This window comes from Ciconia boyciana, chromosome 8 (genome assembly GCF_034638445.1).
Source record: "Ciconia boyciana chromosome 8, ASM3463844v1, whole genome shotgun sequence".
NCBI classification, from domain to species: Eukaryota; Metazoa; Chordata; class Aves; order Ciconiiformes; family Ciconiidae; genus Ciconia; species Ciconia boyciana.
In genome coordinates, this window is record NC_132941.1 from 36,302,774 (window position 1) to 36,326,477 (window position 23,704).

General features: G+C 38.8%; 1 protein-coding gene across 2 annotated transcripts in view; it reads left to right on the forward strand.

Annotated features, from left to right (window-relative positions):
• Positions 1–23,704, forward strand: part of OGDHL (oxoglutarate dehydrogenase L) — a 53,801-nt gene that overhangs the window by 19,254 nt on the left and 10,843 nt on the right. The window contains exons 5-15 of one of the 2 annotated variants that reach the window (XM_072870224.1): positions 195–349; positions 2,925–3,071; positions 3,675–3,765; positions 4,176–4,355; positions 4,728–4,856; positions 5,240–5,419; positions 5,691–5,843; positions 7,209–7,311; positions 7,939–8,067; positions 10,427–10,577; positions 13,833–13,960. In XM_072870224.1, the coding sequence (XP_072726325.1) occupies positions 195–349; positions 2,925–3,071; positions 3,675–3,765; positions 4,176–4,355; positions 4,728–4,856; positions 5,240–5,419; positions 5,691–5,843; positions 7,209–7,311; positions 7,939–8,067; positions 10,427–10,577; positions 13,833–13,960 (1,546 nt within the window). Of the gene's footprint in view, positions 1–194; positions 350–2,924; positions 3,072–3,674; positions 3,766–4,175; positions 4,356–4,727; positions 4,857–5,239; positions 5,420–5,690; positions 5,844–7,208; positions 7,312–7,938; positions 8,068–10,426; positions 10,578–13,832; positions 13,961–23,704 lie in introns of those variants that run through there. The other variant, XM_072870225.1, reaches the window with a different exon arrangement.

Below are 23,704 nucleotides of genomic sequence, written 5' to 3' on the forward strand. Positions count from 1 at the left end.
GGCACAAAACTGGATTCAGTAAAACAATTTATTCGCTTATAGGATTACTGTGGGGAAGATACAGTGGAAGAGGAAGAAGACAAGATAGCTTTCAGAAGAGTAATATATACAGAAAATATAATTAAAAAAATACATTTGTTTCTCCATGGCCCATTAACTCCTAAAGCTTCAGTGTTGGTGTTTTCACATCGTAGAATACCTACTGCCAACACATTGGCTTGGAGTTTATGTTCATCAATGATGTGGAGCAGTGCCAGTGGATCCGGCAGAAGTTTGAGACACCGGGAGTTATGAAGTTTACTAATGAGGAAAAAAGGACTTTGTTGGCAAGGCTGGTGCGCTCAATGAGGTACGCTGGGGTGGTGCTGGGAAACTGCTCTGTGACTGCTGGCTGTAAGCTGGTATGGGAAGCTGGTGCAGTCTGTAAACTGCTGAGGTGAAGGTGAAGAGTCAAAGTGAAATCTGGAGTACAGGTGGGTGTAGTTAACCTGGCTGCGATATCAAAGGAAAGTGTGTGCTGAGAGGTATGTCAGGGTCTGTGTAGTGTCTTTTAGTATTCTATTTTCTTAAAAGGCAGGTTCTGTTCTGTAACACTTGTGCAGCCTTTAGTGGCATATCTGGCAGTTTTCATTGGCTTGTGGAGATAAAGTGGGAAAAAATTGTTTCAACAAACTAGTAATATGTAACTGTGTTAAAGATTCATAACCTGTTTCAGAAAATAGGTGTCAGAACAATGTTGGATACTGATCTTCAGCTATATTCTATCTACTGTGCATCTTTCTAGTAGCACACGATCAAAGGAAGCCATCCTAACAGTCAGCTCAAGGAGAATTTTTAGATGGGTGAAATGTTGACAAGTTGTTTGACTTGCTGGGATGCTAACAGTCTCTTTAGAAAGCTGTGCTAAGATGCGACTGGATTTGAGGGACATAATGTGATTTCAAGTCCTGTTTTTGCCCTTCTCCTTTTGAGGCATGCCAAGATGTGCTGTACTGGTGCATGACCTGGCAGCGGGAGTTTTGGTCTCTGCAATATATGAAAACATGTTTGGAAACAGCTCATTGGTTGTTCCCCTTCTAGCTATCTGTATGGAAGTACTGTGATCCCAGAGACTGAATTACCTTCCCACCCCTGGAACAACACTGTCTTCTCAGGCACAAGATTTATTACAGTTCTTACAATATGAAACAGTTTGCATATCCTTTGATAAACACAAGAGTTAGAGATTTATAAAGACACATTTTTTGATTAAGCTTCTATGTTCAAAGACTTAAAAATTAAGTGCTTGTTGGAGGTGTTGGAAGATATTTTTGCCAGGTTTTGTTTGCCAATATTATAGCAAGATTGTTTGTCTGGTTAAAAGTTTCATTTAAACAGAAGTAAAAAAGTCACTTAATGGTAAAATTAATATTGCACTTGAGTAAGTTTGTTTAACAAGCCCTCAGTATGAACCATCTTATTTATCTTGAGACGAATTTGTGCTTTTATTCCTGCCTGTCTAAGCTGTGGAAAGATCTGGAGTTTCTAGTAGCATGAAGGAGCAGAACGTTCATCTCCTGCCAAATTAATTGTCTGCTGAAAATGGAATAAAAAAAGTCTTACATAAATTTCTATTCAGCTATCTCTAACGTGCTTTTTTGTCTGAAAACAATCAAGAAAAATATCTGGTTTTGTGGAAAACTGGTTGTGCTCTTGGGACTTGCGGCTTTGTAAAGCAAATAGTCATCATTTTGCTCAAGAATACTGTTTTCAAAAGTGTTGTAGTTCTGCACACTTAGTGGCAGTTTGCCTCAAATAATGAACTTTCTGCTTGTCCAATACTGGCTTAATTTGCAGCTGCAAAGAGGAGGAAAACAGTGTGTACAACCACCACTTTGATTTGCCCTGTAGGACTTGCTGTTCACATGGGACCCCACTTTCAGTTTATATAAACTGGCATAGCCCTGCAGACTTCCCTGAGGAATTCTGGCAGCATAGCTCAGCTGCGGGTCTGGCTTGTTGCTTAGATGCCTGAATTGTAAGGGTATTGATGGGTGAGCTAAGCAGAGTCTTTTGGCAACTCCTCATTTCCATGCTTTTAGGACTTCAATCTAAAGAGGTAACTGTCAGCATTCTAAGTGGGGAATAAGCTGAGTATTAATGGGTTATGGCAGTGTTGTGAGTCGAGGCATTGCACAGGTGATGTAACCAATACAGTTATTTTCATGAAGATGTATTTTCTTTGCCTTTTGTATCTCCAAGCTTTATAACATATAATCCTTTCAGCGTTTGTTAAAAGGTACCTTTTAACCACTCACATTGCCTCTGGCTCAAATGCATTAAAGAATGAAAGAACATAGAGCTATCAAGGATTGACATCTTTCTCCAGCTGCAGCTGAGGCAGAGATACCAGTGTCCTAGTTCTTGGCACTTCACCAACCGTTACATCACATGCTCTGAGGACCCCTGCCATTGAATAGGACCTATGAAATAGGCGTGCTTTCAACTGTATTTCTACGAGTTTTTAATTGTTACTTCCAGAAAATACAAATTCTCAGTTATGTCTTCTTCAATCCATAGGAGAGACTTCTTTGCTGTTACTCTGCCTTCCCAGTGGTCAGTATACATTTTGTATACATGGGAAGGAGCAGAGTTTAACTTGGAAAGTGAATTTTGACTGAGGTGGAGACTATTCTTCCTGCCTGAATTGTTTCAAAGTCATGGTAAATATTTATCAGATGGAGGAGAAAGAAGACTTAATTCTCTCCTATGTCTCCCGCCCTACATGGGACTTACTTCCAGAGGCCTAAAACCATGTATTCACAGATGGTTTAAAACAGTGTAATGTAATTTTATTTGCTAAAAGATGTTTGACAATAAGTATTTTCTACATTATCTTAACACAAACACTCTCTCTTGTTTTTTTGGGTTTCTTTTTGGCAAAGATTTGAAGACTTCCTTGCTCGCAAGTGGTCTTCCGAAAAGAGATTTGGTTTGGAAGGATGTGAAGTAATGATTCCTGCACTTAAGACCATCATTGATAAATCCAGTGAAATGGGAATTGAATATGTTATAATGGGGATGCCTCATAGGTAATGTCAATGGAAACCCCCAACAAATGGCCTTATTGTCTTAAGACAAGTTTCGGGTTCTAGAATTTTATTAACAAAGTTGATATTAGAGAAGCTAGGGTTGCAAGAGTCAGTCATAGAAAGTAATGGGAACAGAGAACTGTAACAAATACCTGTCAGTGAGAGGCTACAGGCTTCACAGGTAAATGCTAGTGAAACTCTCTTTCGAGAGTACTTTGAAGCTGCAAGCAAATGTGGCAGCAGCCATGGTATCTACCCCATTGCATAGTCTAGAACTGAGAAAGCTTGGCGAGATAGTATCAAACTTACTTTTGCAGTCTGCCTTAATTAATTATTCATTTCATCATGTTAAAACTGCTAGATAGCTACAAAATTCATTGCTTGTACTTGGATAATTAGGTGTTATAAAACATCTGTGGGAATGCATTGGAGGAGCTTTGCAGTGGGAGAAGGGTAGAATGAAGGGTTTCAGGTTCAAAAGTTTGAAGTAAACTTCTTACTTGCAAATTTCTGACAGAGATGGCTTGCTGATTTTATAAGTTTTATGCTGTTAACTCTGTTATTACCATTTTTGAGAAATAACTATGTTTGGAATTTCCTTAGAGGTAGGCTGAATGTATTGGCTAACGTAATCCGAAAAGAGCTGGAGCAGATCTTCTGTCAGTTTGATCCCAAACTTGAAGCAGCTGATGAGGTAAGATGCTCCTTCACTAGATCTGTAGAGAGAGCTCTACATTCAAGGTAGTTTTTACTAATTTTGGTCATGGTTACTATGAAAATAGCATTATCAGCTGCTGAAATGCATTGTCTTCTTTTCTAGTTTGAGGTAATTTGACTGAGTTCTAAGCATCTTTCTTTGTTTCATATAAATGAAATTAGTATCAATGTTCTGTAAATATTTATCCAATATTGGATAGTGACACTAATATAATAAAATAGGAACAGTGTTCCAATTTGAAATTACAGTGTCAAACCCATAGTGCATACTGATGTACAATTAGCTAGATGCATTTTTCAGACTGAAGCACAAATTTTAGGTGTAGTCAATCGGATGCAGCTGGTATGAATGACATTCCTGAACTGTGACTACATCTTGCATGTTAGGGATCTGGGGATGTAAAATATCATCTGGGAATGTACCATGAGAGGATCAACCGAGCAACAAACAAGAAAATCACTCTGTCGCTGATGGCTAACCCTTCTCACTTGGAAGCAGTTGATCCCGTTGTGCAAGGGAAGACAAAAGCTGAACAGTTTTATCGAGGGGATACAGCAGGGAAAAAGGTAAAGATTTTTTTAATATAGTAACTCTTACTGGTAGTTTTTCATTGTATTTTTGATAAAAATAGTTTATCAGTAGTTTTATATCACAGAGTCTTCCTCTATGCCTCCTTCACAAAAGGGATGTATCACCTGTTGAACTAGATAAGGTTTTTGACATGGTACCTCAAGGGTAACTTCAGGAAGTAGGCTTAAAACTGTCTTTCATTTGCGAACTGAGCAAGGGCAGCAGAATGCTGACAAGTCTGTGGTTTATTATAAAAATACATTTCTGTTTTATAAGCACTACAGAAATATGGAGCAAAGAAATCCTGCTGAGAAGCTTAAATTGCAGTTTTGCTTTCTAATATATGTGTGTATAATCCTCCCTCTTAGGTTATGTCCATATTATTACATGGGGATGCTGCCTTTGCAGGACAAGGAGTGGTTTATGAGACGTTTCATCTTAGTGACCTCCCATCCTACACCACAAATGGCACAATTCATGTTGTGGTCAACAACCAGGTAACAAGAAGAGCATTTTCCAATCAATTTATCTGCTGAATAGTTGCTAGTGTATTTCTTTTTATTCTTGTTTGTTATTAGCTGGGTGCATTGTCCCCTCTGTTTATTAGAACGGTTAGGATGTTCCTGAAAATGATCATAGTATCTAGCAACTCTGAGTGGATAATATTTTTATCACCTACATTTATTACATTCAATTTATAACACTTCATTGGATTGGGTTTGCTTTGTTTTGTTTTTAAGGGAGCAAAAAGAACCTAGCTAGCCAAAATGAAAAGCTGATACTACTGCTGTGTAAATGACTATTAAATGAAAACCTCAACCATTCAAAACAAAGGAGAGGGAGATGCCCATATTTTAATGGAAGTTTCTGGAATTTTTAGATTGGCTTCACCACAGACCCCCGTATGGCCCGTTCATCTCCATATCCTACTGATGTTGCTCGTGTGGTCAATGCTCCCATTTTTCATGTGAATGCTGATGACCCTGAAGCAGTGATGTATGTGTGCAGTGTAGCTGCAGAATGGCGAAACACATTCAATAAAGATGTGGTGGTTGACTTGGTAAGTCTTGGTTTTCGTAACTTTTCATTCTGTGTATTATGTACTACTTTCTTATTTTTCTGTGGCTTAGAAGACCCAGTCAAGAAACATATTTTGATTTTAACGGCCTTTAGTTTCTTCATTTAAAAAAAACCAAACAACTAACAGCCCCACAAAAATCCATAAATGTTCTTATACAATAATCCTCCTAAAATCTCTGTAAAACTGTGAAATTGAAAGATTTCATTTTATGTTTTTCCTTACCAACAGAAACAATCTTTCCCTTTTGTAGGTTTGTTACCGTAGGAGAGGGCACAATGAAATGGATGAACCCATGTTCACCCAGCCTCTAATGTACAAGCAGATTCATAAGCAGGTGCCGGTGCTGAAGAAGTATGCTGACAAACTGATTGCAGATGGGACTGTAACACTGCAGGAGTTTGAGGTACACGTCAACAGAGTTAAAGAGAACTTAAGAAGCTGTCAGTAGGAAGACACAACTGTCATCGTATGCTGTCTGCTTAAAAACCTTCCTTTCATTACTGTGATAAGTCTTCACCCTTTGACAATTTCTGATTCAATTTGGTTTGGATTTTCATGTAAAATAGATAGTATTGTTGTAACAAAAGGACTGAGAGGGCTGTGAAGTAATTAATACATATTGCACAGAAAAAAATTTGCTTCAGTTCTGAGATTTGTAAGAAAGTGATCAAATGTGAATGATGGAGATGGAGGCCTTTGTCAGCTGTTCTTCTTCATCTCTAGAATCTTGATTCAGCAATAAGACAGTATTTGAATGCTCATAGGTATATCTGTAGCTTCATATTGATAACCTTGGCAGGCTTGGATCCAGCAATAATGCAATAAAATCAATTTAACCTGTTTATTTTATTGCAATAATTCAACTAAGTTCAGAGATCATTTGAAATATTCCAGAAGGATGAAGTGTAGAGTCTGGTGCCTATATTAAGCTGGTTAGGTCTACCTTAATCTTTTTGAAAGTGAATGTGTAGAGTGCAGATGCAACAAAGGACCTTCTGAGGTGGTGTCGCTAACTATGTAGTGACATGGTATTGCAGATCAACAAAAAAGCAGTTTGTGTACGTGCATTCTGTTGTTCTCAAGAATGATCACAGCTCATGCAGAACTAGCTATCCTGAATCATTGTAAGAGTGTGCCAGTAGTGGCATGGGCTTTGGCGACTGAATCCAGGATCCTGAATGGATGTTTTGCTGTACAGACTGAGCTCAACATTGCTGTTAATTCCTTTAAAGATGAGCTAGCTCAGTAACTTGGGTGTGGTTTTGGATTGAAACATAGATATTGTAGAGGCATTCTGCCTCTACCGAATATGGCTTTGTATCTGTTGCCATTGACAGGAGTGGCCAGCAGATTCTTAGCTAAACTCTCCTAGCCGGACTAGTTTTCTAGGAGGTTCTTTTCTAGTCTTTAGTGGCCTATCCTGAAGTATGAGAGCTGGATAATCCTGATCTTAGACTGTATGACTGTAAATTATATTTGGTACTCTAGGTTCTGTCTCATTCTAGAGTACAGCTTGCAACTTTAGCTCTTGGTACTCTCCTCTGTAGCACCTGCCCAATAAACTAAATAATTTGAGTAACATGGGTGAGCATGTTTCTAGAAGGCAGTTTGATCCTAGATAAAATGAACTCATTTGTTTCCATGATTGTAACTAAAGTTTCTTCTGGAGTTAAATAACTTTTTTTATCATACTGAATGGTAGGTGTCATCTGTAAGATACAAAGGTGTTATGTTTATCCATTTTAAAAAGGAAGTTTTTGTTCTACAGGAAGAAATTGCAAAGTATGATAGAATATGTGAAGAAGCATATACTAGATCTAAGGATAACAAGATCCTACATATCAAGCACTGGCTTGATTCGCCTTGGCCTGGTAAGAAGTGCCCTTTCACTTACCCTAGTGTTAATATTATTGTGCTTTTATTCTGAGTCTATATTCTAGGACTCTGAAATGTTTTTTATCGGACAGTGTTCCTTTAAAATAAAATATGTGACCTTTGGTTTGCCCCTGTTAATAGTAAATAAAACATCCTGCCAGATCAACTTGAAAGAGGTGCTTTTCTTAAAAAGCATGCAAAGTAAGGTGTGACTTTGAAAAAGATGTCTTTTCAGTTTAGCAGAGAAGTGTTTTTCCTGTAATGTTAACTGTCTGTGCCTTCAGGAAGAAGGAGTATGTCTCATGCTCCTTTTTTTTTTTTTCTTTTTTTTTTTTGAGGGATTGAGGTGCCATGTGCCTTTTGTTGGCTGCCTCTGCCCACATAGTTGGACTTCACAGGGAGTGAAAGCAGAAACAAAACAGATCATTGTGTGCCTGTAAGATCAAGTTCTGTTGTCATGCAGACAATCAAAATTGTTGTCTCCCCCAGTGAAAGGTGAAGAACTAGGTTTAGGCTGCTGCTTAGAATGTCTTTTAAGAGTTGTGAGTTTTTAAATGAATTGTAGATAGTGTAGATATCTCTTAATCAGTCCTTGAACATCTCACCGAATCTTTTACTTCCAGGATTCTTCAATGTGGATGGAGAACCCAAGAGCATGTCTTGTCCTCCAACTGGCGTTTCAGAAGACCTTCTGACTCACATTGGCAATGTAGCTAGTTCAGTGCCAGTCAAAGACTTCAAAATACATGCAGGTCAGCTGGAGTCTTTGTTTCTCCTAGTGGCTACATTTCTTGCTCAGATTTTATATTTCTGCGCATGAGTTGCTGTTGGGCCATTTCCCAAAGAGGAGAATGCCTGTGACTTTTATTTTAACTCTTCCACCCTATGGGCAAGGAGAATATGGCAGTTAAGGTCCTGCTGCTTGTTCTCAGCCTAATGTTCTTCCAGTATCATGCCGCTTCTGTTCCCTACCTCATTAAAATAGATTTTCCTCTGAGGGAGGTAAAAGTCTCATTGTAACATTAACACCTCCTTTCATTCTTCAAGTCCTTGCGGAAAATGCTGCCTCTATGCAGCACGTTTGTGGGACTTACTGGGAAGTAAGGCACCCATCTCAGGAAGCACTATTAATGGGGTTTTTTAATGCTAAAACCAGCGGTAACTTGAGGTCCACTTAAGATACTTGTCTTGTAGTTAGATAACTTTCTACTCAGAAATATAGCTTGGTCTTTTCAGACCTGGCAACACTGCTGATATACTATGAGCCTAATTTTAGTACAGCTAAATGGACTCTGTGTGGGCAAATTCAGACACAGTTTTTCTTTCAACTTACCATTTAGCATTGATGATAGCACAAATCTAGCATTTTCTCAAAAAGTCTTAGCTTTTGGTCTGAAGAGATTCAATTCTGAATTTGGCATCTATTACAGTAAGAAGTTAAATGTCCCTGTTTCACTGGGGGACGCCTGGCACTGTGTCAAAGTTCTGAGTTAATTCTTTTACTCCCTGGTCAGGTTGAAGTCTAGCAGCTCTACAGGGTTCATTCCATGGGGAAACATGGAGACACTTTGTTTAGGGATCTTTTTTCTTTTGTTGGCTGCTAGAGAATGTACTTAGGATCAGGAGAAAGCTTTTTTTTCTGGGTAAAATCTCTAGCTAATCTTTCTTCTCTAGAGTCATCCATTAAGGAATAAAGTGTGTCTGCTGTATGTGTTCTATGTTTGTGTTCCCTTGGGACAATTAAAAACTGTTACAAGTAATGATGATAGGGCATTCCCAGTTGTCAATTGCAAGCTTGTTGAGCAGGTACAATTAATAGATGAACTTTAAAACTCTTTTACACGTTTGTGCACTTTGTTGTGACACTGATAAATTTGAAATTATAGTCAGGCAGTAAAATTTAGTATTAGAATTAAATTCTAATTAAAAGGGTAAGACAGTCTCTCTTTAGTAACTTGATTAACCATTGACACTAAGTAATGCTTGCAGTATATAAGATAGATTTATAGTTCAAAGCCAACTTTTGTCTGCTAGATTCTTTTATGCAGTTTAAAAGCCGTGAAAGAGAAACTTTTGGGAGAATTAGAAGGGGAACAGCACCTTTGAAGTACTTTGTCCTTCCACTAGAATGAAACAGCTTAATATTTTGCAGTCTTTCAACAAACAATTGGAAATTATTTTGTTTTATCAAACGTTTAGTATATTCTAAAGAGAAAATTTTCAAGATTTTTTTTTTTTTACTTAAAATGCAATAATTTTGATGAGAGAATAGTTTTATGTGGAAAGAAAGCAGGGTGATTTTTGTAAAAATGGGGAAAGTAACAAAGGGAAGTATGGGAAAATAACAAATAGGACAGCTTGCCAAAAGCATCAGCGCAGGTGTGAAAATAAGATGGTGTCAAGTGACTCTGAATACACTAGGTTTATAGCCTCAAGGCTGGAAGCACCCATGTGCAGCTTTGAAGTTTTATTCCCTTTAAAGGTCACAGTGTTGCAATTTGTGTTTTGGCTTACCAAGTTATAAAATCTTCACTGTAAAAAAAAAAAACACAAAACCAAAACCAAACAGCTTTTGGTTACCAAATGAAAATCCGTTGGCAGCTGCTACAATTTCCTATTTATATGATATTCATAGTATTAATTAATCTGGGCTGTTTCTCTTTGTAACATCTCCAGAATTCCAATAAGACAAATGCCAAGAAAAAATGAGAGAGAGAAAGAGAGAAGAAAAAATCACGAACCCGATAGGTGATATTTTCAGTCTCTTATAAGAGAGAGTACAGTACACCAACAGTACTTGGTGTTAGAGATGTGAAAATAAATCTTTAAGAAGTAGTATTTCACCGTGAGTCTTTTAAATTGTCCTCAATAGTTTCTGACAGCCAATCTTATTTTCTTCTTCTAAAACAAGGTATGAACATTATGCAACCCTTTGCCTGGGAAACAAGTTATTTTACTTTGCTAGCAGTTCAGTTCTAGAAGACCAATTTGTAGACCCTATTAGGATCTGTGTTTAACCTAGCCAGTAGGGAAGGAGAATGGTGAATGTAATGTGAATATAAAATATCTCTGAATTAGGTCGATTGATTTCTGACCTTTATTTCAATGTAGGACTCTCTCGGATTTTGAGAGCCCGCTTGGAAATGACCAAGAACAGGGTTGTTGACTGGGCCTTAGCAGAATACATGGCTTTTGGCTCTTTTCTGAAAGAAGGGATCCATGTCCGACTAAGTGGACAGGATGTGGAGAGGGGTACTTTTAGGTGAGTACGGAGATAACTGTTAAATGCTGTCCCATACTTAAAGAAACACCTTGTCATTTTTTAAACAATATGGTCTTCTGCGGGGAAGGGGAAGTTGAGGCTATTCAGCATCAATCTGAATGTTATAGATTCTGGCAGTCAAGAATAATCAAATCTCATGTGTCTCTGTAAACAGCGTTTTAAATAATTGTATTTAAGGCAGAACAAATGTTCTTAGATACTTTCCTCCTTGTCTTGCTGAAAAGCAGAAATTATTTTTTTTCCTGCTCTTTAACTAAAAATTCAGCTGCAATCCGTCAGCTGCTGCAGATTCTGAAGACTTTTAAATACCATTCCAGTGGTGGCTGCTTGGAACTTGGGTATCCTGTGAACAAACACATTGCCAGTTGGCAAGGCTTTTTTAAGTGAAAGAAGATCCTTTGTACCGAGACTTTTAATGACTATGGAGCATGAATGAGTGCAGAATCTGATCACTTGGTAAAAATATATACGGTTCTGCTGCCTTACCTGATTCTCTGTGGAGTGAGATGTTAATGATGTATTTAATTGAAGCCTTTGATGCGAAGCCCCTTGCAGCTGCACTGTGCTTCATTGTGAATGTTTGCAGAAAAGAGAGATAAATCTTGATGCCTGTATTCGCTGGTACAGTGCTCTGTTTCTGTGCTGAGCTTCATTTGATATCCAGTCTTTTGGGCTTTCTTCTTTTTGCTCCTATTCTAATGGCAGTTTAACAAAATCCTTCGGACAAGACCTGAAAACAGAACTGAAAATGGGGAGATTCCGCCCCTCCTCCCCCCCCCCCCCAATTTCTTACCCTCCTTGATTTCAGTACCATGGTCTTGTAAAGTGGTGAGCATCTCCTGGGAGAGGAACACACGTGTTCATTGTTTAGCAACCTACCCACCTATTTCAGGTGAGTGCTTAGTCATGCCTAGCACACGCCTATAGACTTGTCTTGAGAATACTGATTCTCTGTATTCCCAGTTCTCTCTCTGGTAGAAGAGGATTTTCCAGAGCTATCGTCCAGATTTTCTTGATGTTTGTTTGAGATAGAAGTAATTGTTGTGCTCACAGCAATATAGGGGAAAAAAGAAAAAATGTGTTCAAATAAAAAGCTATTCAGACTGGCAAATACTAGCTAAGGATTCCTGTGCCATCTGGATTTTATTATTCAGTCTTTTAGAAAAGGAGGAAAAAGGCATTCAGATAAATTCTTGTGAAGTTCAGGACTGAAGCTGGTACTGCAAATGTTTGATTTATTGTAACCTGGTTCTGCTTTACCGCTGGGTTTTGAGTTTGCCTGATGAGTAGTGGGATCTACAAAATACTAGCCTATGGTGTGATTATGAATTGTTGTTATGAATGTGATAGGGCAGTTGAGCAATAAAGGGTGAGATTAAAAAAAATGCCTTGGACCTGAGGAAGCCAGAGAATATTCAACTACTCTGTTAAACAGAAGAGAACACTAGAAACCTGTAAGACTTAGCCTGTTATACCGTATTCAGGCTCATTTCATCAGAGGAACAGGTAGAAAAGTTAACTTGTGGTACAAGCACATCTACTGGTACCACATCTACTGCAGTTCTCAGTAAAGGTGCTCTTTTTTAGCTATGGTTTGGTTTCTTTGTCATTTATAATAAAGGTGAGCAACCTCCCTAACAACTTAAGACATTTGCAAATGCTGGTGCATTTTTATTGGAAAAAATACATTGCAAACACATAGAAAGTGTGTGTTATTTTATCCTCTCTCTGTACTGAGAAGACCCTTCTTCACCCCCCAAAATCCTTGATATTTGGGGTGATATTTGAGTCCCATAATGTCTCAGATCTCTGGGACTAATAGAAAGAGGGAGTATCAGCTAGAATTTGGGAAGAACTGAAGACACTGTGTTGCCATAGCGAAAACAATGTGATAGGAGTGCTTTCATTATTTTGGAGCTTCTGAAGTGCTGCCTAGAAAATAGTACTTTCTGTCAGTATTCAGTGTGATGACTTTCTTCCTATTTCGGTACTCAACATTATCAATAGACAGAAGCTAGATAAAGCTGCAGATAGAAGGACTGGGCCCCTTCTTATCTTGGAGACACCCTGGAGAAGGGAACGAAAGGGGGAGAGGGAGGCTTTATTCTGTACTGGTTTGATGTCAGTAAACCTGAGAATCACGCAACAGCAAAATCTGACTTGCATGTCTGTGTATTTCTGGCTGTCCATCTATGCTCATTGTAATCACCTTTTGCTGGGGAAACACAGAAGTTCATAATCAAGAAGCTTATGGCCTAGCTAGGCCTTCTATCTTCGGCTGAACGACAAAAATAAAATGACGGTGGCAAAAGTTATTTCTGCCTAACAGCTGTCTGGTGTGTGTATTTTCCCCTGTCTACCTCCTTCTCTGTGCTGTTCTTCAAAGATTCTGTCTTTTCCTGGCCTTATATTGTTGACTTCTAAATACATTTCAGAGCTCTTTTGCAAGCATTCATTATAGCAAAGGGAAGTACAAAAACATTCAGTCTTCAGTTCAGTGTTGGCAGCTATACAACACACAGTAGTTGTTACCAGTATAATAACTCTCCTTATGTTAGCAGCTGTAAAGCTGGACGTATTGGTGTGATTCACTCGGTCTGCTCTGAGAGTTAATGGATTACAGTAATTACTTCAGTCATCTCTGTTTTGGTAGTGTTCCTCGGTGCTCCATTCTAATGCTGATTAATGGTGTTCTAGAGAACTGTAAATGGTGCATGCGAGTGGAAATAGCAGGAAAGAGGATACAACTGCTTCAAGTCTTGGTGCTGAGATTAGATTAGATTAAATTTTTGCATAAAAGACAAACAACAGTTTTTTTAAGGAAAAGATTAATAGAATTTGCCAGGGAGGTGAGTGAAATGTTTTTAATAACAAATTTTTCTTCTGTTTTTCTTTTTTTTTTTTACTTTAACCAGTCTATTTTATAGCAACAACCTCCCTACCCCTTCCCCTCTCCCCCCTAGTTCTACTAGTGATGAGGTATTTTCAGTTTCCATGAGTGCTTGAGAACAAGCCTGGATAGTCAGTGAAAGTCCTTGTAGTGCAGCAATTGTATTTAGACATGCGATGGTATTGCTAGTTTTCAACCAAACCCGGGTGTTGTGTAAAGCAAAGATAACTGTGTTGCTTGCATGCTTTCTAGAACATAGCTTTGATGGTTTAGCTTTGAAAAGAGTTCTGTTAAAGCCCAAAGTTATTCTTAGCTAATAAATTTCTTTCAACACCTATTTGCAGCCATCGTCATCATGTGCTTCATGATCAAGAAGTTGACAAGAGAACATGTGTTCCCATGAATCACCTCTGGGAGCAGCAGGCCCCCTATACCGTGTGCAACAGCTCTCTTTCTGAATATGGTGTCTTAGGTATGTCTTGGGGTAACTATCTGCCAGATCTGCTTATGTTTTAATAGGTCTCAAACAAGATGTAGGAACTGGTGACTGCAAATTAAGAGGAATTTTTTTCCGATTTTGCTTTAATGTGGTTAAGCGTCCTGGCTACAAAGTTTTACTTTGTTACTTGAGTTTGTCAAGCCTCAAAACAAACAAACAAAAGTCTCCTTCTGCTAGTGGCATTTAAAAATAAACAAACTCCGCCTTTTTTGCATTTTGACATTATCACATTCATAGCAGTTTTGTATCAGGTGGGAGCCAGGAACAGGGGCCTAAAATCCAATCAAAATGCCTAAACTGGTTTCCCCCCCACCTCACCCCCTGAAAAAAGTAGTTCTAGCAAGATTTAATAAATTTACCGTGTTCATTGTAAGATTTCTCCCTTGCTGTCTTCTTATCTTGAAGGGTTTTAAAAAACTCATTGTATATAAACTTGAAGCCAAACTCTTGTTTTTTCCCCTACAGTGTGCTATGATGCGTTTCATTTTTAATATATATTTTAGTTTTAACATTTTAGCATAAATTAAAAATTAGAGGGGAAAACTTCAACCAGGTGTTGGTTTGTTTGTGGTTTTGTTTCTTTTTTTTGTTTTCTTTTATTTTTGAATGTGTTGCCTATGGTATCAGGCATATGAATTTGCAGGTTTCAGTGTGCTTGCAGTGCAAAACTTTCTGCACTCCAAATGGTACACCTATTTGTTTAGGCTGCTTAGAACATGCTTGTACTTCAAAACTGTAAACTGGGAGACTTAAGCAGCTTTTGTTGGAAAAGTCAGAGAATATGCTAGCATTGGTCTCATTAGTATTCAACAGGAAATTACATAGTCATGACAGAAGATGAATTTTGGAGAATAACATAGCTATACGAGAAGCAGAGCTCAGCAAGAAAGAGAATGTGGAAAAAAGCTGTAAAACAGTTACATATGAAACAGGTATCAAAGCTCTCCCTCTCAGGTTCTGGCATCTCTTAAACAAGCATCCCCACATTTTACAATTATGGGTTCGGTTGAAAGTATCCATCTGTTGTGGTTGATCTTGGCAATGCTGGAACATGCACCTAATGCTCTCTCAGAAAGGGAGGAACTGTCAGCAAAATCAGGGACACTTTGTAATAAAGATATAAAAATCCATCCTAGCCTTATCTGAACTGCTATTCTGAATGGTCCTATTTCAAGAAAACAAATTCTTGTTAGTGATAGTATTAATCATAGTGAATTATACTTTTGGTACTGGACAGACCTTTTACGTTTAGCTGCAAAGAATGGATAACCTCACTCTGACATGATGAGGGTGGCAAGAGGAATGTGGAGCACAAAACAAATACATCTAATAATTTATCAAAAATGTTATTGATTCTGTGGATAAATAATGCAACCCTGTTTCATATCCATTTCAGAGCTAGTGTGAAGGAAAAAGATGAAACATTGTAGTAGATAAAGATGGTAATTGATAGCTGCTTGCTTCAAAGTTCCAGAAATATTTGATCACATAGTCATTTCTACGTATGTTGTGGTTTAACCCCAGCTGGCAACTAAGCATCACACAGCTGCTCACTCCCTCCCCCTCAGTGGGATGGGGGAGAGAATCAGAAGAGTAAAAGTGAGAAACCTCGTGGGTTGAGATAAAGGCAGTTTAGTAAGTAAAGCAAAAGCTGCACACGCAAGCAAAGCAAAGCAAGGAATTCATTCACTCCTTCCCATGGGCAGGCAGGTGCACAGCCATCTCCAGGAAAGCAGGGCTCCATCACGCGTAATGGTTACTTGGGAAGACAAACGCCATCACTCCGAATGTCCCCCCCTTCCTCCTTCTTCCCCCAGCTGTATATGCTGAGCATGACGCCATATGGTATGGAGTAGCCCTTTGGTCAGCTGGGGTCAGCTGTCCCAGCCGTGTCCCCTCCCAGCTTCTTGTGCTCCCCCAGCCTCCTCGCTGGTGGGGTGGGGTGAGGAGCAGAAAAGGCCTTGACTGTGTGTGAGCGCTGCTCAGCAATAACGAAAGCATCCCTGTGTTATCAAGACTGTTTTCAGCCCAAATCCAAAACATAGCCCCGTACTAGCTACTATGAAGAAAATTAACTCTATCCCAGCCAAAACCAGCACAACATATGCTACATATTACCTGTTGCTAGTAATATTAAAATAAAATGATATAGAACTGTATAGTCAGAACATGGGCTGAAGAGCTGAGATTTTTTTTAGGTATTTTTGTTAGCTCTGTAGCAGAATTGGTGTGAACAGAAGTTTGTATCTCTATAAGCTAATATAGTAACATGTAAATGTAAACTTTAAATAGGAGAGTGCAAAAGAGGATGTGTATAAAGATAAGAAAAATAATTGGCGTAGATAAAAAGCAAGAATTTAATTTCAGAGAACGATTTTTTGTTTGTTGGTTTGTTTCCAATTTCCTGTTGTTTCTCACAGTTTGGTCTGGGGTTTCTTAACTTGAGCCTGTTTACAGTGTTTCTGCAAATTTTATGGGTAAGTGGGTTGTAGGTTTCTGGGTTTGTTTTTTTGGTGGTTTGTTTTTTGTTTTTGTTTTTTTTACATTCAAATAGTGTATCCAAATGTGAAAGTGACAAATGTCTGGATATGGTTGAAATCTGATTTTGTTCCAAAAATTACACCTCAATAGGTCTAGGAAGCCTAGTGTTGATATGGTGTGAAGGGCAATTCTTATTCCCACAATTCTGTTCTTTAAAAAATTAACCAAGTGGGTGCTCTCTCTTTCTCTTCCTTGATCTCATCCTGCTCACTATTGCTCTTCCCCCTTCCCCAGCAGCAGCAATGTGAAAGTTGATTTAATAACTTCCATTGAATACAAGCAATAGGGCAAAATATGGGTTTGTTCATACAGTGAAAACAAGAGTACCATTTCTGTGCAATTCTGCTTCAGCAGATGTGGTGACATGTTCTTCAAAACTAACAATACTGATATTTTTAATTGTTAAGAACTTTAAATCCCTCATGTCTGAAATGTTTTCTAACAGTAAAGGAGATTAAATTGATAGAAATAGTTGATGTGTGATGATTATTTGTTTTTTAACTAAAAATGTCATGTTTCTATGTTGAAGTGATTTAATAATTAAGTTTCTTCTCCCTTGCTAGCTTTTACTTATCAACCTTCTCCAACATGTTTACTCTTGTGGTTTGTATTCATAGAGAGACAGTGTTGGGATAAGCAGCAGTGTGTGCACATCTCTTCTAGTTAAGTGTCTCCGTCAAAGAGGAGCTATTAGAATTGTTACCTGTTTGGCTGATAACGTCACTGGGTCTCCTTTTTAGTACGTGGAAGGATAAGTGAACATTTGCAGTTCAAGGAGTTGATTCTTCAGGAGTAGCAAAAACCCCCAACACTTTATTTTCTCTAACTGCTATTTCTACTATATAAGCCTGTTACAAGGAACAGTTTGGGATTAGTGCCGTAGCATATTTGGTGGGGGGCGAGAGGGTTGTGAGAGGATATAAAGAAAAAAAAAGTGTTAAGAATTTAACTTACGGCTGTATTAACATGCAGCACCTCAGAAGCATTTTGGGAATTCCCTTAGTTTCTGTGAATTAGAGCTAAGTAAAAATGGATTGAACAGCCCAGCATGATGAAACTACAGATTATTTCCTTGGCAGGTACATAAGCCAAGAGCTGGCTTTGCACCAAGTTATTGTTGAGCTGGTTAGGAACACCTGGGGTATAACTGCACTGTTATAATGATACTCTGACAAGATTGATTTCACTTAGAAATAAAACAAAGGCAGTCTTGTTAACTTGTAGTTCAAACAATTGCTGATGTTTTGTATACAGGAAGCTGTGGAGTGTGTGTACTGAGGCATTAAATCAGAGTATTTAACAACCTCTGATAATTTTGTTTGACATCCTATGTCTACTATTTTTAACTATATCCATATTATTACAATTTAGTTGTGCATCCACTCATCTAGCTACAAATTTTCCCTTCTACTGAAACTGAATGTCTGGGAGTATAAGTGATGGTTGTGTGAAGTCATCTAAGCGAGAAAGTTTGTCTGAGTTTTTTTGCTGATCGAGATAGAGGAGAAAAGCAAAAGTAACTTACAGGCACTCCATGCTACCTCTTCAGCATTTTTTAAATACTTGAAAGGATCTCCTGTCTTTCTTTACTGCCCTCAGAATGACTTGTATAGCGTTGGTTCTCCATCCAGGAGGTGTGATTCTCTCTGTCAGGTTCAGTACTGGCTTTGAGAGGTCTTGGGCTGTAGCATCCCATACTGGGAACTTCCAGGCAAGATAAACTTGGAACTAGTGCGTAGTTCAGCAAATTCCTGAACCGTGAGACCTGGAGTACAGCTTTTTCAAGGGGGAAGTTCATGTTTAAAGCAAAAGATGAAGGGAAGAGGACAGGTATTGATTTAAACTTTTTTTTTTTTTGCAATACACTCTTAGGATGAAATATGTAGCATTACTACTCATTCAGAACAACGCATTTTTAAGGTTAGGAGTAGCAAATCTGTCAGAAATTGTGTTAGGAAATAGGACAGAGTGTAGTAACCAAGGACCAGGTTCTCAACAGCATCTGCATGGAGCTCTAAGAAGGCACCAGTCTTTCTGTTTAATAGTCAGCCACCAGATGGGTATTCAATTCACTTTCTCCTAGGCTGTGTTTGGGTTTGTGAAAGGATGCATGTCCCTCCGCTTAGATTTTCTGTTAAACATAGCACAAATCTGTCTTTATATCTTCCCTCATTCTGACATTAAATCCCTGCACTGATAAGCCCTCTGTAACCATTAGTTAACATTCATGCCTTGAAAATCTTTGAAATCATATTGAATTAAGCTATAGCCTTACTTACGTTAATTGAAAAACTACAGTTCTTATGACAATCATCAAAGTGCTGTGGGGAAAAACACAGTATAATATGCTGTGTAAGCTGCCACTTTGCTTGACAACACCTCTTTCTCTGCCAGAGTGATGAAAGAACAGTAAGGGAGCACAGCAGGAACTGGACTAATAGAAACAAGCATTTCTGCTATGCCTGTCATCTAGGGACCTTAATGAGCTTCAGCAATTAAAACATTAGTTTTGCAGCCTTAGTCAAGTGCTGTGTATTTTTCTTTCCTCTCTCCCCTCAGTCTGGAACTTTACCAAACTGCTGTGCTGGGTCCTGGTCCCCTGTGCCCTGGTGTGCTCTGAGCCCTGAGTGGCTGCCTGGTGTTCAGGAGCTGGCTGGTGGCTCTCTGCCACCCTTTGGGTGTGCAGATTCTTTACCTGTCATCCTTTGAAAGCTACATCTTGCAGCCTGGTTGTCTTGGCACTGGATTTCCTCACAGCTTAAACCTGTTCTCTTTGTTTCTAGCTGTGTAAGAGTTAATCCTTTAAACTCACAAACATTTGCACAGCATTCTGAAGAAATGTTCAGTTCTTGTCTCTGCAGACACAAGCAATAAAAGTTTGCAAGATCTCTGCTGCAGTTTTTTTAACCCTTTACTCTGGTCTGAGGTTGAGCTCTCATGAGGAGCCTGGGTAGGAACCTGCTCCCCTGCAGTTCATGTCCCATCTCTAGAACTGTGGAGTCTTTCTAGCTTGGGTCACCTTCCCTGGCCTTGACTCATCTGGTGCCCCAACAAACCCCTTTCAGGAGAGGCACCTCACCCTCTCCTGGGTTGTCCACCTTGCATCTGTCTAGATGTCTTTCCACCAATAATTTTTTTTTTAAATTTAACAGTTCAGATCTTGCTCTTTAAATTATTTTCTCCACATGCAGGTAGGAGTTGTAATTCTTGACAGACTCTCTAGCAATTGCTATAATCACTGGTGGAATAGCTTTAATCTTAGGAACTCTCATTGTCATTTGCCTGGTGGAAAATGAATTCTGGTATACCAAAGATGGGTATACCACAGACACATGTTCCTTGAAATAGTAGTCTTGGCAGAATTAATTTCAAAATATTAATCAGAATGTATAGATTACATTTGGATATATTTTCCCAGGTATTTTTTATGGCTGTCAGAAAGCTTGCAAGAGGTATCTGTTAGGATCACACCTTTCAATGCAGCTTCACCTGGGACATAGTCACCTTGTGGAGATTATTAGCACAAAGTGGGCAACAAGATAGGAAATGAGAAATAACACTCATTTTTCCATGTGAATTTTAGGGGTGATTTTGGTATATGAAACAGAATTATGTGTGTGCTCTGAGCAAGTTTTAAACATCCATAGAGCTCCATACTGTTTGAAAAGCACTGTGTGATTATTGATAACTCCAAGTGGTCAAGACCTCAGTTCATTCTTCTCCAAAAGCTGGATTACCCCATCCTTACAGAGAGTAGCATATGCACAAAAAAGTCTTGAACATATTGCATATTTTCTCAACCATGTCACCCAATCAGTAGAAATGGTCTCTTAATGCTTGTGTAAAATTAGAATGGGATTCAAGCCTATCTAGGGAAATCTATTTTTCAGATACCTTTGGGAACACGCATTGAAGGAGTTGTGTAAATTTTTCCACTGTTTGCGATGTGTTGAAAACAATAGAATCACACAAATAAGGAGGACAGAGATTTAAAATATGTTCTGAAAGAAAGGCCGTTCAGGCAGTCAGGCCAAAGGAATGGTCAGCAAAAGCCATCCTCTTTGGTAATGCACTGTCATGGTGACTCACAGATGAAAAGCTGACTGTCTGACTTATCAGTCACCTTTTGGCCTCTAACTTACTAGTTGCCTTTTGGTGTGAACATGAGCATCTGCTGGAGTCATGGATGGACTGTTCAGAGTTTAGCAGTCCAGAAGCCAAGTGACTCAAAGATTTCTTGCCATGGAGATGGTAAACAAAAACCTGTGTTGGAATTACCAAGGAGTAGGCTATGAAGACACACTGTAAAAACAATATGTAAAACTGTTTTTCTGTGAATAAACAATTTCACTTGAAGCTCTTGTTGCTTTTTCTCTCATGCAGTTAATTTGTCCTGCAGTCGTCCCTCTACTAACCTCCCAGGAAAGTTTGTATACTGACATTGACTGAAGAGCCTCTTCCTGGAGCAGAAGAAAGAAATCCTGTAGTTCCAATTTAGCTGTACTCATCGAGTTAAGCTAAAGCAATTTCAGTTTAATGCATAGATGACCTATGTCAAAACCTCATGTCAAGTGTTGGAAGGATGTTCTTGTAGCTCGTGTTACAGAGGAACTTCTCTGATACATGACTAATCTCACTAGTTTTGTTGAGGGTTTTCCTTGTGGAACTGGACAAGTTTAAACTTTCTGTAACCACATGTTCATTAGTTCTCAATTTTATAAGGTGGAAATGCTTGTCCTTCACCCCTTTCCCTCCCCTTTCCCTCCCCTTTCCCTCCCTTCCCTTTTTCCTTTCCCCAGTTTGACAGTACAACTTTCAGGGAAGGAACTACTTGTGTATGTTTGTGGCATCCAGCACACAAAGACCTCAATCTTAGCTTAGAGCTCCGAGTAGCTCTCTGATAGTGAACATAAAGTAAAAGTTGAACAAAAACAAAAAAGGACAAAGAAGGTTTGAATAGGTTTGACTTAGCTGTGGAGGAAGATATCAGGATCAAGTCAATTACCTTGCACTGGTAACATTAAAGTAACTCATATGCTGTATGTGCCACCTGTTGTTCTCTTCTATCTCATAATACATTAAATTTTTTTAATGCCTGGAATGCCAGGCCATCTTAAAGGTATTTTAGGTATTTTTCTATTATTGCTTATATAGTTTTTTGGTATTATAGTTCTCTTTGAAGTAATTATCTTATCCACTGAATTCCGCAAAGGGAGGCTCTCCTAGAGGGACTGCAGCCTCCAGTCACCAGGGTATAAATCACAGATGCTAAGTATATGAGAGATGTCAGCTATCACTTGCTGGTGACCCTGTAGCAGTGTGTGGAGAATGTCAAGATGCTAAGCTCATCTCTTCCAGGAAGCCTGAGTTTTTTGAAGTTCCTGAAACTTTTCCAATTAGAAGAGTTGTAGAGTGGGTTTGATCAGAGTTAGAAACTATAGTTCCAATGACTTTGGGTTTTATCATGTCTTCGCAACAGTTTACTGTAGTTTACTAAATACTGGTGGTCACAAAGCAATGTTGGATTTTACTGATACACAATATTTAAGAGGCACATTAGGTTCCTGACTTATGATTGTATTTGGGCTCATAGCCACCTTTGGGCCTAGGAAATATTATCCACCACATGAGGTTTTACAGATTGATATTTTTGTTCTGTACTCCTGAAAATGTCTGCAAGTTAAAAAAGGAGGAGAAACCCAAATTAATGCATAGTATCTAGATAGGTGTACTGTCCTCTCAGATACGAAGGGATTTCTCTCTGCATCCCAAATGCCAGTCTTAGGCACATTTCTGTCTTAACTAAGTGTATACTATTCTTGTGACTGTTCAGAGGTGGGGGGAGGCTGGGGGCCAGTGCGACAAATTAAGCAGTACAGATATTTCATTACCAAAAACTGTGTTTATTTTTGCCTAAGCTGGTTTTGCTATCAAGCCTATATTGTAGAACAGCATTTGGGTGGCTACTGTGTCACTGTAAGGAAACCAGGCAAAAATGGAAATCACAGTGACTTGTACATAGCAAAAACATGAAGCTGAGTTCAGTGTATATCAATGGTACTGGGATGGGACTCTCTCTGCAACTTAGGTTACATGTACAGATATTAAAATAAAGAAGCTGTAAAGAGATAAGAAATCCATATCGGTCTGTTAGCTCACTCTAAGGGTTTTTTTAGACTCTTGCAATTACTCAGGGAAGAGTTACAACTCAATATTGTAGCTTTTTAAATACAATTTTACACCAGCAAAGCTATTTGCTCTGCTGGGGTAACCTTCAATGAGAGTCTTCCCATGTTGCAGTTCTGTATTTGAAAACAGATCTTTATATTCTGTGCAGAACTTTAAAACTTCAACTTAAAACATATTTATCCATCAAATATTTATTCTCTATGTGTATTGAATCAGTTTTCCCTCAGTCAGAACCTCGACATCCAGGGCAGTGCTATGTAGCACTGTTTTTTACTGAGAGCTTTAGCTTTTCTGGTTTTAATCATTCCAAACTGTAGGTGTAGAATATGAGTACAGGTATTAGCTCAGCACTCCAGGCTCAGCTATAGCGAAGTGTCAAAGGAAAATAGGAGCAGAGATCAAATATATTTTTTTATATTATTAGATACATTTAGGTGTTCCCTATGGAACGTGGTATAGAAAAATACCTTAAATTTAAGCGCGGTCATTAAACGGAGACAGGTACATTGCACATAGCTAGGTTTTCATGTTCTGACATGACACAAAATTCTGCATTTTTTTTTAAAGCTACACAGCAGAGGCTGTGTAGCACATGCAAACACCCTTGTAGTTTCCTATCTTTTGCCTTTGCAGAGCTACTAGGAATCAATTACCTGGCTTACATTGCAGTAGCAGTTTCATTTGGTTTTCTTTTCTCTTTGCCAATCATCTCCCTAGGTCCTGTTGTAGAGCTGGGGCTTTATCATACTGCAGCAGGTCTCTCAGTGAGAGCAATAATTTGTTTCTGCCTTTTAAGAGATACCCATGGAGCCTGTCGAGAGCCTTCAGTTATGTTTGGGCCTTGACAAGTTTTAAGAGCAAACAAGCAGCTGCCTGGCTTGCTCTGTGCAGAACACCTGAGCTGCTGTCAACCGGGCTGCTGCTGTACGTTTGTCCTGCTGCGTTAAACTGACGTGGCTGAGTAAGTGGGAAAGTGTGGCCCTTCTG